The sequence below is a fragment of the Felis catus genome, chromosome X (assembly GCF_018350175.1).
Source record: "Felis catus isolate Fca126 chromosome X, F.catus_Fca126_mat1.0, whole genome shotgun sequence".
In the NCBI taxonomy this organism is placed as follows: domain Eukaryota; kingdom Metazoa; phylum Chordata; class Mammalia; order Carnivora; family Felidae; genus Felis; species Felis catus.
Genome location: NC_058386.1, coordinates 94,396,004 through 94,414,923, shown reverse-complemented (window position 1 = coordinate 94,414,923; position 18,920 = coordinate 94,396,004). Strand labels below are relative to the sequence as shown.

Below are 18,920 nucleotides of genomic sequence, written 5' to 3'. Positions count from 1 at the left end.
ATATTTGAATTGTAAAGTCTTTTTGACTCATTAGGCTGGTTTATTTGGTGTGTTAAGTTACTTTGGAAGCACTGTCAAACAAATAATAAACCTTAGGTTGTATTTTTTGGATAAATGCTGTAACTGTTCGAGACATGATACGATATTCCTAAGGTTTTTTTTTTTTTTTAAGTTTATTTATTTTGAGGGAGAGAGAGAGCATGAAAGGGCGGAGAGAGAAGGTGAGAGAGGGAATCCCAAGCAGGCTTCACACTGTCAGCACAGGGCTCGAACCCACGAACCAGTGAGATCATGACCTGAGCCGAAATCAAGAGTCACATGCTGCACTGAGTGAGCCAGCCAGGTGCCCCGAAATTCCTAAAGTTTTAATAAATTTTGGTGTGAGGTCGTCACTTGACATTTTAATTATGGAAGTGTTATGTGTCACAGAAATAACCGGACCTCCTTGTCAGCTATATTATAATGAACTCTCGTACCAGGTTTCTAACTGTGGCCATTTTTAAAAGTCTTTTGTGGGGCGCCTGGGTGGCACAGTCGGTTAAGCGTCCGACTTCAGCCAGGTCACGATCTCGCGGTCCGTGAGTTCGAGCCCCGCGTCGGGCTCTGGGCTGATGGCTCGGAGCCTGGAGCCTGTTTCCGATTCTGTGTCTCCCTCTCTCTCTGCCCCTCCCCCGTTCATGCTCTGTCTCTCTCTGTCCCAAAAATAAATAAACGTTGAAAAAAAAATTAAAAAAAAAAAAAGAAATGTGTGCAATGTAGTATGTTAAAAACGCTGAAAACAAAACAAAAAAAAGGATAGAAGTGGAGAAGAGCCCTGAGTAGAGTCCAGTCCAGCCATGTTAGTTTAGAGGTAAAGACACTTAACTCCAGCGAGGTTAGCTTTTTGTCTCACACAACACAGGTAGGAATTGGCAGAGGAAAACTAAAGAATTAGTTTTCTGGGGCGCCTGGGTGGCGCAGTCGGTTAAGCGTCCGACTTCAGCCAGGTCACGATCTCGCGGCCCGTGAGTTCGAGCCCCGCGTCCGGCTCTGGGCTGATGGCTCGGAGCCTGGAGCCTGTTTCCGATTCTGTGTCTCCCTCTCTCTCTCTGCCCCTCCCCCGTTCATGCTCTGTCTCTCTCTGTCCCCAAAATAAATAAACGTTGAAAAAAAAAATTAAAAGTCTTTTGTCATTTATAGTTATTGCTCTGCAACAGGTGTTTTGTCCTCACGGAGAGTCATGAAAAGGACTTCTGACAAATACAAGTTTATGGTCTTTAAGATCATTAAACTGGGTAAGAATTTCCTGAACTGATGGAAAAGCTGCATTCAAACAGAATAAGAATTTAAGAAATGTGGAACTGAAAGAACTGAGAAGATGAGTATAGTTTTCATGACTCGTGTTTGAAACATTATGGGTTCCCTAATGTTTGCTCTTCTAGATTACAGAATCTTTCTGTTCAGATAGCTATGATATGCAGAAATATGATAAAATATCCCTTTGTGAACAAATTGAAGCATTTAACTTTTCTCCCTTCCTGAAGTCTCTGAAATTCAGACACTCTCAGTGCATTCTTTCTCTCATGGCAATTGTGTCTGCGTAAGTTCAGGGAGAATCTGTTCTCCCTGTAACAGGGCACCATTGGAAACATCGGTTACATTTATCAAGACTTTGACTGGAATATCATATTTGAGACACACGCATAGACTCAGATATGACCCTACGGCTCTAAGGAACTAAGGTTGACTTTATGAAACCCGGAGCCATAAAGCCCCTTGGAAACGTTGGCCTGATCCCTTGCTCACAGGGTTCCCAGCAGGCTTAGCAGGTGCATAAAGAATGTCACTTCCTGGCAGGTGCAGGAACCTCAGGATATTTTGGGGACCTCGCGAAGAGGAATTTGCCCAAATCTACAGATTGCAGGCAAGTCTGGTGACTAGTATTTGGCTTGGTTCCTGCCCTGAGAGGGTTTTAAAATTTCAATCTAGAGATTCCTTATAGGGGCGCCTGGGTGGCTCAGTCAATCTTCCGACTCCTGATTTTGGCTCAGGTCATGATCTCAGGATCCAGCCCCGTGTGTCAGGCTCCTGGCTGGCACGGAGCCTGATTGAGACTCTCTCTCTCCCTCTCCCTCTGCCCTCCTCCCCACCCCCACCACCTGCCAAAATTTTTCCCACTGGCAGCACTTGAGGCTCAGACACTGGGTTTGTATGTTGCTCCAAACGTTAACCTATATTTTTCTTTTGTTTCCATAAAAGTGCCTATTATTACCTGATTACGTGCTAAACAAAATAGAGTCTGTATGATGGCTAACATCACCTGCTACACAATTAAGGCCTTACACGACTCTCAAAATAGCATTACGTTGTTGTATGTGGAAAATAACTCAAATGTGTAAAGCAGCTCTGAAAAACGGAATGGCATTGGAGGTCTGGACAGCTGCACGAGGAGGAACATGTGTCACTATATGACAAAAATGTAACAGGATTGCATAACATAAAATAGAGTGAATAAAGCACCAATCTGAGTAGCCATATCTTTTAGCAATCCTGTTACATTTTTGTCATGGAGCCCAGCGTGGAGCTTAAACTTGCAACTCTGAGATCAAGACCCAATCTGAGTTCAAGCCTCAGATGCTTGACCGACCGAGCCACCCAGGCCCCCCTCAAATTGGTGCTTTAAACCATCCCCCCCTCTCCTTTAATGATTGGTTGGACTGGAGGAGGATTTTGGTCAACTCTCCAGGATCTTTTCACTGGGCCTCTTTGTCTCATAATAATATTTATCTTGTTATGTTGTCTTCTCCAATGTCTCTCTGCCTGTTGCCGAGACTCCCTCACTGCCGTAACCTCAAGCTGACAGATGATCCTTTCTACATGAGGAGATTCTGGTTTGTTGCCTACCTTGGATTCAGCTGCCTCTGCCTTTCAAAACTCCTGCATCCCCAGCTGACCAATGTTGATCCACCGGTAGGGACACCTCTAAGTCCCTCTTCGGCAGGAAGAAGTTAACAGAAGAGAAGACCTTCCACACTCAGCAACCTCAAAGACTGAAGGGTCAAAATTGTTTACGGGGGAAAATGACGAGAACTAAAGCAAGGGAAATGGTAGCTGAAATTAAATCCCCTTACAACTTGCAGCCCACTGACAGACACCTGAGCGTGACCTTCCTCGAGGAACTCATGGCTGCCTTAATGTTGCGGTTTCTTTCAGTAGAGACTAAAAGCAACCTTATCTTGACAATAGCCAGACCTCCAAGGTCCTGTAAACCTCACTTTTCAGCACAGAGAAATTCCTTAGAAACTTACGTTATCTCTAACCCCTCATCCTCCACAAACTGAAAAGGGTATATAATCAGTATATCCTTCACTGGGATCTCCAATCCCAGTGAAGCTCTTTCTGCCCACAGGTCCTATGCCTCTGCCATAATAAAAGCACCTTTTTCTACCATAAAACGTCTCAAGAATTTTTCTTGACCATTACGCTTGGTGACCCTGCATCATGTGGACACATTCTGATTTTCAAGTTCAATACTCAGTGCACCAAGTTCACTCCCCTGGACTCTGCATCCCCCTTAACTCCACAGTTCTGTCTGGCCTTCTGGGACACAAATCCTGACCCCCACAGGCTTGGCTGCACCCTTGTGGGGTTGGGGGGAGAGGAGGAGTAGGGCTAGTCTGGCAGAATGTTCCTGAAGTCTGCATGCTCACCTGTTGTAGGCAGGCAGATGGGTATTTCAGGACAAATACACACCCATGGTTGTGGTCAAAGGGACCTCAACTTCAAGGCCAAATCAAAAACTTTCCCAGACGAAGCCTTTTGTTTTCCCGCTAAAGGAAGACTATATCCAAAGGTTTAAAATGTTCCTTGCACCTTGAAATAGACAAGGCTTTGTTATTGTTTCATCCAAGCACCAGGAGCGTGGTGAACTTGCGGGGCTCTGTTAAATCTTTGGCTCCATTTTAGGTATAAAAGTAGCACCCTGTAATTTGGCCACTAGATGGCAGGAGTCATCAAATTATAACGTGAAAATGGCTCACAACACCCCCAAGTGGTCACCAGCGCGAGTCCCAGACAAAGCAAGAGGAATTAACCAAGTTTTGATGAAAGGCATTCTTCATATGTGGGTCTTCCCAAGTTTATCCTTATGTTGATAATGATGTTAGCAAGTATAATTCTGATCTAGATTGTTTCCACACGTCTCCATATTTAAGAACCCTTCTAAGAAAAACCACTTTTATCAGAAAAAAAAATCTGAGACTTTTTATGGAAACAGGGCAAACCCAGAGGCTCCCCTTTTGTGCAAAAATGTGTTTCCAAGGAAGTCTCCACGAATTGTTAAGCAAATTCCCTGAGCACATGTGAATTCAGTCATGAGGAACTGATTCAAATTTCATTCAGAGCAATTACTCACAGGTTGGTTGGTTTGTTTGTTTTACAGAGAATCCATTCTCATTCATTCATTCATTCATTCATTCATTCATTCATTCAAGTAATCTCTACATCCCACATGGGCCTCGAACTCACAACCCCGAGATCAAGAGTCACACATGTGATCAAGAGTCACAAGAGTCACACATGGGAGCCAGCCAGGTGCCCCCCAGTTAGATCTTTAAAATCATTAGTTTCAGAGCACCTGGGTGGCTCAGTCAGTTAAGCGTCAAGACCTCAGTCAGCTCAGGTCTTGATCTTAGGGTTGTGAGTTCAAGCCCCACACTGGGGCCCGAACTGGGCCTGGAGCCTACTTAAAAAAAAATTCACGGTAAGTTCTTCAAACTCTTTCCAAGGTGAAGTGGATGGGTTGCAAAATTATTTACCTCTTTTTAGAAAATAAAGCCAGAGGAGACAGGAGTGGGCTGAAGGAAAACTGGAGACAAGGAGACCAGTTCTGGGCTCTTGGGAAGGGGGTAAAATGTGAGTGCATTTTCTCATTGCGTTCCTTACAAACCACCTGGAGATGCAGGCAGTGGTTTCCAGGGTCTGTAGTGAAACATACGGGAATTATTGCTTATTGGAGAAACCATGAACTGCCTCCATAGAAGGGTGTTTGAAAGGACTTAACTTAGGGGGCACCTGGGTGGCTCAGTTGGTTAAGCGTCTGATTTTGGCTCAGGTCAGGATCTCACAGTTCGTGGGTTCAAGCCCCACATCAGGTTCTGTGCTGACAGCTCGAAGCTTGGAACCTGCTTAAGACTCTGTGTCTCTCTCTGCCCCTCCCCGCTCACACTCGGTCTCTCTCTCTCTCTCTCTCTCTAAAAAATAAATAAGCGGGGCACCTGGGTGGCGCAGTCGGTTAAGCGTCCGACTTCAGCCAGGTCACCATCTCGCGGTCCGGGAGTTCGAGCCCCGCATCGGGCTCTGGGCTGATGGCTCAGAGCCTGGAGCCTGTTTCCGATTCTGTGTCTCCCTCTCTCTCTGCCCCTCCACCGTTCATGCTCTGTCTCAAAAATAAATAAACGTTGAAAAAAAAAATTTTTTTTAAATAAATAAGCATTAAAAATTTTTTTAGATAAAGAAGGGACTTAATTTAGGATTAGAATTTGTATGAAATGGCTTCATAGAGAGCTTAAAGAATTAGTGCTTTGCCCTTGCTTGGATGCTGTGATCTATTAAGAAATAAATATTTGGTCTTTGGTTGCTGGCACACTGTTCCTACAACCGTTGGAATCTCCTGGGTGATGACTGTCTTTTATATGCTAATGAGATGACAGGATGTGGGAGCCTCCAATGAACTTCCTGACAGGGGCTGGTCCCAGAAAGACCAAAGCCTGAAGTAGAGAGTTGAACCTTGCAGCCCCATCCTCTGACTTCCAGGGAGGGGAAACCTACTGGAAGGTGCATTCAGTCACTCTGAGGAGTGACCTGGCATCATCCCATCCGGGGAGAACCTGAATAGAACCAAAAGGCAGAGGAATGCGAATTCTCGCTCTTTCTTCTTGAGGTAGGATATCCATCTAATCATGCCTTCAGATATCAAAGCTTCTGTTTCTTGGGCCTTCCAACTCTAGGAGGTAACGATATTGTAGTCTCCGCAGAGTGGAAATGCGATTCAGTTAGAGGATCAGTAGACCGTGAGTACTCAGGTAAGGGAGGACGGAAGGGAGCGGTAAAAGTCTCACAGTCTTGTTTTAGGGGCCTCTTGTATCTCTGATTTTTCATTAGCCTTTTGCCACGAATCTTCCAAAGACGCTCTTTTGGCATTTTGAAGCCTTTTAGAGGCTTTTTAATGCCAATTAAAATAGGTAACCCATTCTGTTTGTTTGATTTACTTTCAAATGCACTTCTTAAATGTACAATCTTGTCTAATTGGAACGTTTCCCCATGATGGCTGTTGTGGTTCTTGGTTGTATTAGTAGAATTTTGCCATTTTTGTAAATATCTATGGCTTCCAGGCACTGTTGTTCTTCTTTTTTTAATGCTTATTTTATTTATTTTTGAGAGAGAGTGAGAGAGCAGGGGAAGGGCAGAGAGAGAGGGAGACAGAGGATCCGAAGCAAGTTCTGTGTTGACAGCAGAGAGCCCTATGCGGAGCTTGAACTCACAAACCATGAGTTCGTGACTTGAGCAGAAGTCAGACGCTTAACCGACTGCGCCACCCAGGCGCCCCCCGGAAAGATTTCTTTATAGTGGCAGGTGTCCTATGGTTTTTACTAGTTAAGTTGTGCCTACTTAGATTTTGATGTGCCTTTGGTGAAAACAGTCTGAATTTCTTGTCTTAATTTGTTTCCCCAAGTCCCCCAACAGTTTATGCTGTGGATTTAGCTCAAGGTGTTGTGAATCCCCTGATGGCTGCCATCTTGCTTTCTTAGATTGAGGGCTACCCATTATTTTCCCTTATTGAAATAATCCTTCCTTATTCAACCAGACTTACTGTTTCTGGCTGCCTGTGCAGAATTCCTGACAGTTGTAAGGACCTTCCAAAGCTTTTTACCATGTAGGTGAGGCCAGCCACAAACCCAGATGTTGTGGCTCACTAAGTCCCACCTGGAAAAATCCGGCGCTTCTGACACCCCCAATCTCCCACCCAGAATGATTAGGACAAACAAACTGGAAGAGCTCAGGATGCAGAATGAGCAGAACTTGATCCGAGAGAAGCTTACCAGAGATCCCGCAGAGCAGCTGAAGAGTCAGCAAACCAAAAGGGCTCCGTGGGTATCTTCACCGCCATCTTGGAGCCATCCCTGGAATCTTCAGCGCCTCTCCCCAGGTTCCATCTCATTGCCAAAACTGTCAAACGACAAAACTAAAGCGATTTAGCAATGAGTCTGATATCCCTTATTCAAAGGAAAACAATCCATGGCTTGGGGGCATACGCTCCTCACAAACAGTTGGGAGCTCTCCCTGAGGATTTGGGGCAAGAGCAAATTTTACAGAGAGCATTACAAGAGGCAGCTCGGAAACAGGCCAGGATTGGGTAGGAGGTGGGGGATTTCCCTATAAAAGCTAGCAGGTGTTATTTTCTGGGGTGAAGGGCAAGTAGTTAAAGCTTAGTTGGAGGATGGTGGCTGGGGTATGTTTGGCTTCCTGGACAGGTGTTTCCCATAAGTGCGGGCTGACTTAGGTTTAGATTTGTGATGTGGCCAGACCACTGGGACAACTTCCTTCTTGTGGGTCCTGATGTACAAATGAACTTTATCGGTACGTAGTACAGCAAGCAGTGTTTGCTACAGCATCAATTTCCCCTTGACCAGGTAAGAGGTCATTGAGGACCACGTGATTGCCCATAACAATCCTAGCTAATGAGATTAGGCTAATTTGTCTTTCAGAGTTGAAGTTGTGTTACTTAGGATTTTTGTCAGGGCCGAGGCAAGTTTGGGGCCACGTTTGCCCTAACAGGGTGATTGCAACTTGTATGGTATGCCTAAAGCCAGAGTCAGGTATGCCTTCTGGGAGTTTGTGGTTGTTGTTATTTTATTTTATTTATTGATTTTTAATGCTTATCTATTTTTGAGACAGACAGAGCGCGAGCGGGGGAGGGGCAGAGAGAGAGAGTGGGAGACACAGAATCCAAAACAGGCTCCAGGCTCCGAGCTGTCAGCACAGAGCCTGACACGGGGCTGGAACCCACGCACTGTGAGATCACGACCTGGGCCGAAGTCAGATGCTCAACTGGCTGAGCCACCCAGGTGCCCCCGTTTTGTCTTGTTTTTGTTCTTGTTTTTTTTTTTATTTTTTTATTTTATTTTATTTTTTAATTTTTTTTTCAACGTTTATTTATTTTTGGGAGAGAGACAGAGCATGAACGGGGGAGGGGCAGAGAGAGAGGGAGACACAGAATCGGAAACAGGCTCCAGGCTCTGAGCCATCAGCCCAGAGCCCGACGCGGGGCTCGAACTCCCGGACCGCGAGATCGTGACCTGGCTGAAGTCGGACGCTTAACCGACTGCGCCACCCAGGCACCCCATGTTCTTGTTTTTTTTAAATAAGCTTGTGTGCTTGGAAGTTTCTGGTAGTATTTTTTCCAGAGGAACATGTTCCCCTGGAGCGGTGGTACATTTTAATATCTAAAAATCCACAATTATATGAAAATCTGCCAAGTATCTAATATCACAATTATCCTGAATACACAGGATAAATTAGTGTATGGCTGAGCAGTATAAGCCTATCCATATAAAATGTAGTACCCCAGTTGGGGGTAAACTGTATTGGGAATATAAGTATCATTTATCACAACAAGTAAGCCAGTTTGCTGTCCTTAGTGGTAATCTTTTTTAATGGTTATTTTATTAAAACATTTTTTTGTAATGTTTATTATTTTTGACAGAGAGAGAGACAGAGTGTGGGCAGGGGAGGGGCAGAAAGAGAGAGGGAGACACAGAATCCGAAGCAGGCTCCAAGCTCCGAGCTGTCAGCACAGAGTCCAACGCGGGGCTCGAACTCAACAAACCAACTGTGAGATCGTGACCTGAGCCAAAGTCGGACTTGTAACTGACGAAGCCACCCAGGCGCCCCGATGTTTTTTATTTTTAAGAGAGAGCATGATCAGGGGGGTGGGGAGCAGACAGAGAAGGAAACAGAGGACCCAAAGCGTGCTCTGTGCTGACAGCAGAGAGCCCCATGGGGGGCTCGAGCTCTTGAGCCTTGAGATCTTGACCTGAGCTGAAGTCAGATGCTCAACCGACCAACCCAGGCACCCCCTGGTGGTAGATTTCTTGAGTGAAGCTAGAAAAAATTCAGCAAAGCAGGGAAGGATGTGTTTTCCTGGAAGTAATTTACTGACTTTCGTGGTCAGGAGAGTGTCAATAGTACGGTCTACTCCCGAGTGGCTTGGTTTTGCTGATAGTATTATCATACAGCCTTAGCAGAAGCATTCTGATAATGTGAGGTCAAGGTCTATTTTCATAAGGCTGAAGGTCAGGACTAATGATAGGAGGGAAGTTTATTACATACCAGAAGGGGCCTATAAAAGGGAATCTACCTTCTGCGATGTTGAAAGGAATGGGTATTAAATCACGGTCAGCGGGGTCTGCTGGAGGATGTTAGGTCCAGCCATTAGTTAAATTCAGAGCAGTTGCTACGACCTGGGAAGAAAACGTATAGGAGAATTTCGTTTTCCCTCAAGTGCCAGAGGAAGACCACTGGGGGGTTCAAAACAATACGATGAAGATAAAGGAGGTCACATTAACGTGCTAGAGGGCATAAAGAAAAGTCAGAAAATTAATCTCATTCTGTCACCTTGGCTGGAACCTCTCCACTTCTGATGTCAACGGCTTGTTTTGTTGTCGGGCGTAAGTCATCCACTTCTGCTGTCAGCAGCTTCTGGAGGATTCCTAAGAACCTTCTGTTGAAGGTGTTCTGATCGAATGGATTCCAGAGGAGTGGGAGGAAGTGAGGCATATGTATTAAAAGTTTTATATACTTACAAAAACTCAAGTATCAATGTCTTGGGGTTTTACTGATAATTCCAGTTGTTGACCAATACCAAGTAACAATATACTTAAAAAAAAGTTTATTTTCAGGAGAGAGAGACAGAGAGAGAGAGAGAGAGAGAGAGGATCCCAAGGAGGCTCCGTGCTGACAGTGCAGAGCCTGATGTGGGGCTCAAACTCATGAAGCGTGAGATCATGACCTGAGCCGAAGTTGGCTGCCCAACCGACTGAGGCAGGCACCCCAACATCTCAAGGTCTTTTAACTCAGCATTTATTTTATAGGGGTTCCTGGAGAGGTCAGGAAATCTCTTTGTTTCTAAACCATGTTGACACCGTGGACTAACCTAAAATCACATACTTACTATCCATGTAAAGTATCCTCTTTTTATATTTTGTCAGATGGTAAGTCTGAGCAAGGGGAATTCATTGAGCCATCTGAACCAATTTAATTTCCATGAGAAGCTTATATTTTAAGGAGAAATTTAAGACTGCCATAGCATATCCTGTTCAGCAATTTTTAGCTTTCCTTTTTTTGTGTTCGAACCGTTAACAACTACGACTAAAGCTTCATCATCGGAGAGTCTTTAGAAGGTCTGTCTAGGGCATAGATAATCTCCTAAGGGGCACCTGGGTGGCTCAGTCCATTAAGCATCCTACTCTTGATTTCAGCTCAGGTCATGATCTCACGGTTCGTGAGTTCGAGCCCCGCGTCGGGCTCTGTGCTGACAGCTCGGAGCCTGAAGCCTGCTTCGGATTCTGTGTCTCCCTCTCCCTCTGCCCCTCCCTTGCTTGCACACTCTCTCTCTCTCTCTCTCTCTCTCACGAATAAATAAACATTAAAAAAAATTTTCCTTTCTTAATTTGAGAGAAAGCAAGCACGCAAGCAAGGGAGGGGGCAGAGGGAGAGACAATCTTAAGCAGGCTGCACGGTCAGTGTGGAGCCTGCTGCAGGGCTCAATCCCATAACCCTAGGATCTGGACCTCAGCCAAAATCAAGAGTCAGCTGCTCAACTGACCGGCCACCCAGGTGCTCCAGAATTGCCCTTTCTTTTACAGGAGCAATCTTTGTATTCTCTAATGGCCATTTCAGGAAACCCAAAGATATTTGAAGCATAAAAGACCTCTTAATAATTTTATTATGTAGTCTGAATTTGAAGCCTGCATTTGGGAAAGGTGAAATCAAGAATAGTTGTCAGAGGGGTGCCTGGGTGGCTCAGTCGGTTAAGTGTCTGACTTCGGCTCAGGTCATGATCTTACAGTCTGTGGGTTCGAGCCCCGCGTCGGGCTCTGTGCGGAGCGCTCAGAGCCTGGAGCCTGCTTTGGATTCTCTCTGCCTCTTCCCAATTTGTGCTCTCTCTCTCTCTCTCTCAATAATAAACTTTTTAAAAATTATTAAAAAAAGTTGCTAGAGACACGGTTTAAGTCGTAAGTGACTAAAGACAAGAAATATTTACAATCAACATTGCAAAACCATACTAGATTATACCCAGGCTCAAGCTGTACTGGGAATGAAGAAAAAGCAGCAGCAATATCTCATATCAGCCAGGAGAGGGAGATGTTTGTTCATTTCTGAGAGTTGGCTAGCGTTCCTATTTTGTCTGCCTTCATCACCAACACAGAGGATGCTGGTGTTCTACGAAGGCATTTATGCTCACAGAACAAGGCATAGCTGTGAGTGCCAGGCCAGTTCCCATACGTCAGGGGCTATTTCCATTTTGCATTAGTGATTTTGGACTGTGAGAAGGCTGTCTTACGTATGTGTCTAAGGTGTCCAGCCTTAGGAGGAGCCCCTTCTGTGAAATCTGAATGCAGCAGTTTTGAAATAGGATTTTGAAACCAGGAAACAAGGATGGGTCAAATCTGGACCTCAAAAAGGAACCTGCAGGATTAAAAAACAAAACAAAACACCTGAAAAACCTACCTGGCCCTTTTTATCACCCGTCAAACTTGTAAGAAATGAAGAACCAGCCAAAGCATCACGTCGCATTGGGGATTTTACTGATCGCCACCACCTCTAACCCCTACACATTCTGTCTGCCACTGTAAACATTATATTTTGAGAGAGAGCGTACAAGCAGGGGAGGGACAGAGAGAGAGGGAGGGAGAGAAACCCAAGCTGGTTCCATGCTGTTGGAAATCCTTAACCGACCGAGGCACCCAGGCGTCCCTACCACTGTAAAAATCTATACTTTCTGACTTTGTGCCCCTGCCTGATACAAACTTCCCTTGTTCCATTTGACGTTATGATGAGTGTGTCCCAGATAAGCAACTATAGCACTCAAGAAAAAGAATGGGCTTCATGCAGCTCTCTATGTTGTTTAATTTCCTGTTGGGTGCGGAGGTTACCTAAATAAAACCTTAAAGAATTTTTTTAAATGGGTGATGGGGATGAAGGAGGGCACTTGTGATGAGCACGGGGTGTTGCATGGAAGTCTTGAATCACTCTATCGTGATTCAACTAATTTTACTAATTTTACACTGTATGTTAACTAAGTGGAATTGAAATAAAAACTTCAAAACGATGCAGTGAACGGTTTCCAAAACAAGTAAAAAATCCTTGATGTTCCACTCCACTTCCCCAAGTAGAAGTATATTTGTACAGACTACCATTTATTTTTAAAAGTGGGGTAGAATGAGACATCTTTCCTTACATAGTCATAATAGTTTTTAAATTTACTTTTTATTTTTATTTTTTAAAGTTTGAGAGAGTGTGTGTGTGTGTGTGTGTGTGTGTGTGTGCACGGGCAGGGGAGGGGCAGAGAGAGGGAGACAGAGAATCCCAAGCAGGCTCTACACTGTCAGCCAGAGCCTGACGCAGGGTTTGATCTCACAAACTGTGAGATCATGACCTGAACCGAAATCGAGTCAGATGCTCAACCGACTGAGCCACCCAGGCACCCCCTGCCCCCCACAGCAGTGTTTTTAATGACTACAAAAGTATTGCATAACGTAGCTGGACTACAACTTATTTCATTACAAGATGTATCATAGCACATTGCTGTATTTGCTGGCTGCAGAGTGGAAAAATACGACCGTTTTGCAGTTTGGCTGTAGTTACCAAATTGCCTTCAACCAGCCGTAAACTGATCATTCTTCCATCTGGGCTTTAGAGAAAGCCTGTATTTGCATACCTCCACCAACAGATCATTTATCATTGTTTTTTTAATGTTTATTTTTGAGAGAGAGAGAGAGACTGTGAGTTGGGGGGGAAGCAGAGAGAGGGAGACACGGAACTTGAAGCAGGCTCTGGGCTCTGAGCGGTCAGCACAGAGCCCGACTCGGGGCTCGAACTCATGAACTGTGCGATCGTGACCTGAGCTGAAGTCAGATGCTTAACTGAGCCACCCAGGAGCCCCTAAAGATTTTATTTTTAAATAATCTCGACACCCAACATGGGGCTCAAACTCACAGCCCCCTGAGATCAAGACTTGCATGTTCCCCCAACTGAGCCAGCCAGGTGCCCCTGCCCATTTTTCTAATGGAGCTTTTTCTTTAGCAGAAGACAGGTCGTAAGATGTGATTGTCCTTATCAGTTACTCCGGTATGTTTGCAGGAAGCTTGTAGTTATTCCTTAAAGCCGTTTTTAAAAAAAAATTTTTTTAATGTTTCTTTATTTTTGAGAGAGCAAGAGAGACACAGTGTGAGTGAGGGAGGGGCGGAAAGAGGGAGACACGGAATCCGAAGCAGGCTCCAGGCTCCCAGCTGTCAGCACAGAGCCCGACGCGGGGCTCGAACCCACGAACCGCAAGATCATGACCTGAGCCGAAGTCGGACGCTTAACCAAGTGAGCCACGCAGGCGCCCCCACAAACATCATTTTATATAGTGTGCCAGAAAACATGAAGAGACTAATTATTATGTAAATGCCTTTATTTGAACTAATACATTGCTACCAGATTACATCACTTTTCAGAGTTAGAGTAACATTATGATCTTGAAAACTATAGCAAATAGCTGGACAAAGCAAGAGTACATTAAGTCCTACATACATATTTTTATTCTCTAGTGACCACATCTCCTTGTCTTAGGTGTAAAATTGGAAATTCGATGGTACACTTAGCATATCCTGTCTACGGTCCGAGCACACTCTCTCCTCAAAAGTGTCATTCAACAACATTTTTAAATCCAGAGAGAGAGAGTCTGAGGATACAGGTTGTAACACAAAGAAGCGTATACTGAACCAAGTGTTTTAAGATAAGATGCGTCAATTGTTTACAGCTTGGGTGTGAGAGGCCAGGGTATGCAAATTGGAAGGTCCGTTTTGTTCCTCTACCTATAATGTATGGTTTTTACTTACTCGAAGACCCCTTAAAAAAAGTAGCAAAATCAGCAGTCTTATTTAATGTAATCAAAATATTCTTAAATGTACAAAAAAGATCATGTAGAAAGAATACTGTAAAAAGATACTGATTTTCAGAATAAAAGAATACGAAAAGCTTCTATTACATTCTGCACAGCCAGTTACTTCTGCCAATTTTCAGTACTACGAAGAGAAAGCAAAAGGTACTCCTATCCAAACACCCTCCGACCACAGTTCTCGAATGAGAACGAGCATACTGGATGGAAAGCAAAATTATGGCCTAAGAATATTCATATCCAATCATCTAAGCACGTCTCAAGATGTGGATGTTCTAGGAGGGAAAAAGATACACAGACATAACATACAGCAATGGGAAGTATCCAGGGCAGCAATCTAGGAGGAGAGAGTAAATGAGTTGGCCGTGAGCACATTTCAGGGGTGCCTGACAAATCCAACTTCGGCGATGGGAAAGCGGAGTCGTTTTCCTTCAACCTCTTTCCCCCGTGGGCTCTCAGGATGACCAACAGTTCCTTAAGCCATGAGCACATCACCTGGAAATAGCTGACCTGGTAACCATGCACCTGGGAGCAAGGCTGTTTGTATTCAAATTGGTTATTTTACACTCTCTTCATTCCCCTGCCCATCAAGCATGCAAACACGGTCATGACCATCTTGGGCTTTACTTCCACAAGGTCTTCGGGGAGAGCATACACCCGGGCTCCAATTCTTCTAGCCATGGACACCGCGTACCTGTTTTTGGAGGAAACAGAAATTCAGATGAACTTCTTGTTTAGCGAAGGACAGGAGAGGAGACGTCGGTTTCCTCTTATCATTTGGCTGGGATGCAAAACTTTCATAGTGTGGGAGTTCGGATGGGAACATTTTGCTTTTTTTGTTCTCTGTTTTGTTTTGAAGTTTATTTCTATTTATTTTGAGAGAGAGAGAGAAAGAGAGAGTGCATGCATGTGTGGGAGAGGGGCAGAGAGAGAGGGAGACAGAATTCTAAGCAGGCTCTGCACTGTCAGCCAGAGCCTGATGTGGGGCTCGATCTCACGAACTGCAAGATCATGACCTGAGCCCGAATTGAGAGATGGACGCTTAACCGACTGAGCCACCCAGGCGCCCCTCGGTGCCACTTTTTTTTTTTTTTAAACGTTTATTTATATGAGAGAGAGAGAGATTGCAAGCGGGGCTGGGGGAGAGAGGAGAGGGAGACAGAATGTGAAGCAGGCTCCAGGCTCTGAGCTGTCAGCACAGAGCCTGACGCGGGGCTCGAACTCACGAATTGCGAGATCATGACCCGAGCCAAAGTCCGACGCTCAACAGACTGAGCCACCCAGGTGCCCCTCGGTGCCACTTTTTAAAGGCATACCTATAAACACCAGCCAGGTGAAACATCGATTTATGTATTTATAGCTTATTTCCTTTTCTATAAGGAGTCTGATCTATCCACACGTCCTATTTTTCATTAGGATGTTTGTCTTTAAATACTTATTTTTCAGAATCTATTATAAGTTCAGCCCTTGTCTCTTCTTTTTCATGCAAAAAATTTTCAAAACTTAGTATTTAGTTTATGGTGTGTGTCACAGTTTTTTTTTTCAGACGCTTAATCAACTGAACCACCCAGGCGCCCCTGGTTTTCTTTTGTTTTGTTTTTTTGATGTCACTCTTAAGTGACACCAGATTTTTAAGCTCTACTATTTGGGACAGATTTTATCCACTCCATTTCTCCAATATGCAATGAGAATTAATTCTGGAACACTGACATGACCTGGCAATGAAAAAATATGTGTATATAAAATATATATTATATATATAAAAATATATAATTATCCAGACTGGCTATATAATCAATGTTGACAGTTTCATTGAACACGTAATAGGATAACAGACACTCTAAGATCTCATGTGATCTTAGAAAAAGGGGGTGGAAATCTGTGTCACATGTCAAATCCAAGCTGCTTTGGTGGATACAATGAATACTTCCAAAAAGTCCAGGGCGGGGAGTCTACACGGTACATGAACGGAGTGGTCAGAACAAGGAACGGAAAAGGTACACAAAGTACGGGAAGAAAGAACTGATGTCTGATGTGTCCAGTGGAGGAAATTTGCAAGAGCACACTTCAATTAATCCATGAGACATTTCTAGGTGTTTTGTGACACAAATCTTTGAAGAGGACCAAGTCACTGAAAAAGGAAAGTTTTTCGGTGGGCTCGTTTTCAGTGTATGTTAGTCAGGCTTTCATGGGTCACCTGTAAAAGCAAGTCACAGTCTAGGTCTTTGGTGGGGAAGGGAAGTGACAGGTGGAAAAGCCCTTGTCAATATCGTTGGCTTGCAGAAAATTTTCAAGGCATAGGTAGTTTCAGTGGAGGGTTAAGCATCCTGCTCATTTAGGGACCAAGATAATAAACTCAACATATGTAGTAAAGGTGCTCTATGCCCAGTAAAAAAGACATCAGTAAACAATGTGTTTCAAAAAAGAATATTTCTATCTACTCTTATCTATGGCATGAATGTTCTTTTTTTTTTTTAATGTTTATTTATTTTTGAGACAGAGAGAGACAGAGCACGAACGGGGGAGGGGGAGAGAGAGGGAGACACAGAATCCGAAACAGGCCCCAGGCTCCGAGCTGTCAGCACAAAGCCCAACGCAGGGCTTGAACTCACGGACTGCAAGATCATGACCTGAGCTGAAGTCGGACGCTTAACCGACTGAGCCACCCAGGCACCCTGGCATGAATGTTCTTAGCTCATTTTCCTCTTGTAAGTCTGTAGCTGAGTCACGTTAAAACCCAAAGTATATTATTTCGGTAATTCCCCAAAGCCACAACTGATTGGGCACCTACTATGTCAGGCATAATGCTAGGCTCATATATATTTTATTCATTTCAAAATCTCTAAGTATTATTTGTTCCCAATCTACTGATGAGTCTGAGGCTCAAAGAGGTATCCTCAGGTGACACCATTCTTCCTTTTTTAAAAGCTTATTATTAAAAAAAATTCTTTTTTAATGTTTGTTTTTGAGAGAGAGACAGAGAGAGTGAGCGAGCATGAGCAGGGGAGGGGCAGAGAGAGAGGGAGACACAGAACTCGAAGCAGGCTCCAGACTCTGTGCTGTCAGCACAGAGACTGACGCAGGGCTCGAACTCAGAGCTGTGAGATCATGACCTGAGCCAAATTTGGGCACTCAACCAACTGAGCCACTCAGGCACCTCTATTTTTTTTAAGTTTATTTATTTTGAGAGACAGAGAGAGACAGAGAGAGAGAGAGAGACAGAGAGAGAGAGATCACAAGCAGGGGAGGGGCAGAGAGAAGGAGAGACAGAATCCCAAGTAGGCCCCACACCATCAGTGCAGAGCCCGATGCGGGGCTTGAACTCACAAACTGTGACATCATGACCTGAGCCGATATCAAGAGTCGGAGGGACCCTGAACTGAATGCGCCACCCAGGCGCCCCTTTAAAGTTTATTTTCATTTACTTTGAGAGAGACAGAGAGAGAACAAGCAGGGGAAGGGCAGGAGAGAGGAAAGAGAGAATCCCAAGCAGGCTCCACGCGGCCAACGCAGAGCCCAATGCAGGGCTCGAACTCACGAAACATGAGATCGTTCCCTGAGCTGAAACCAAGGGTCGGACGCTTCACTGACTGAGCCACCCACCTGGGCGCCCCTCAGATAACGCCACTGTTCAGCGGCAGAATCTGAGCAAGAATGCGGACGTGCCCGGCTCCAAAGCCTGTGCTCTTGCCAGGATATTAATCACTACTATCATTGGTATCTCTTACTTGGCGTTATTATGCTTGTCATCTTCTGTCAGATTGCCACTCTTAACAAGGTCATAGTTTATGCAGCCCGGCTGGATGGCATCAATTAAATCCACAACCGCCAAGCTGGAGCTGATCGTCTTGTCCTAGTGTAAAAAGGACAATGAACCTGAGAGTTTCAGTATGCACAAATTAACACGTGATGACTTATAGAAAGCTGCCATAAACAAAGCCCAGTGAATTAAGAGAGTCTTGCCATTAGCCCAGCACTAATTCACACTGACGAAGAAACCCAACGGCTGCCCTTCCAAATTACTGGCACTTTCCGGCAAACATAACGTCTAAGAGTCAAATGTGGAATTCTTGCCTTAAAACTCTGAATGGAAGTTGATTTTCCAGCTTCACTCAATGTTCTGTTCACCCAGCTTACGATGATGTCGTCATTAGCTTTCTGCCCGTCTCCAAGGTCTTCCAGAACATTGAGGGTATATCTAAAAGAAGAAGCAGTGTTGTTGTAAGTGATGAATCACCGAATTCTACTGCTGACGCCAATATTGCACTGTATATGTTAACGCACTAGAATTTAAATAAAAATTTGAAAAGAAAAACATGAAATGGGGGGGGAGCCTATGTAACTTAGAACTGTAACATAAACTAATAATAAGGAAAACAAAAATAAAAGAGGTGGAAGAAAAGGTCCTAATCTACTTAAAAAAATTATTTATTTTGAGAGAGAGAGAGAGAGAGAGAGAGAGAGAGAGAGAGAGAGAGAATCCCAAGCAGGCGCCACACCGTCAGCACACAGCCGGACGTGGGGCTTGAACTCACAAACCTTGAGATCATGACCCGAGCCGGAATCAAGAGTCAGATGCTTGGGGCGCCTGGGTGGCTCAGCTGTTTGACTCGGGTCATGAGCTCATGGTTCGTAGGTTTGAGCCCTGTATCAGGCTCTGTGCCGATGGTGTGGAGCCTACTTGGGATTCCCTCTCTCCTTCTTTCTCTGTGCTTTC

At 44.6% G+C, this 18,920-nt stretch overlaps 1 protein-coding gene across 4 annotated transcripts in view; it reads right to left on the bottom strand.

The window, feature by feature from the left end:
* Nucleotides 1–13,699: 13,699 nt before the first annotated feature.
* PLS3 (plastin 3) overlaps nt 13,700–18,920 on the bottom strand; it is a 93,332-nt gene continuing 88,111 nt past the window's right edge. For all 4 annotated transcript variants that reach the window (XM_006943944.4, XM_045050424.1, XM_045050423.1 and 1 more), the window contains 3 exons: nt 18,278–18,401; nt 17,932–18,056; nt 13,700–14,897 (listed from right to left, as the gene is read on the bottom strand). In XM_006943944.4, coding sequence (XP_006944006.1) covers nt 14,765–14,897; nt 17,932–18,056; nt 18,278–18,401 — 382 coding nt within the window. In that variant the 3' untranslated portion in view covers nt 13,700–14,764. The remainder of the gene's footprint in view (nt 14,898–17,931; nt 18,057–18,277; nt 18,402–18,920) is intronic.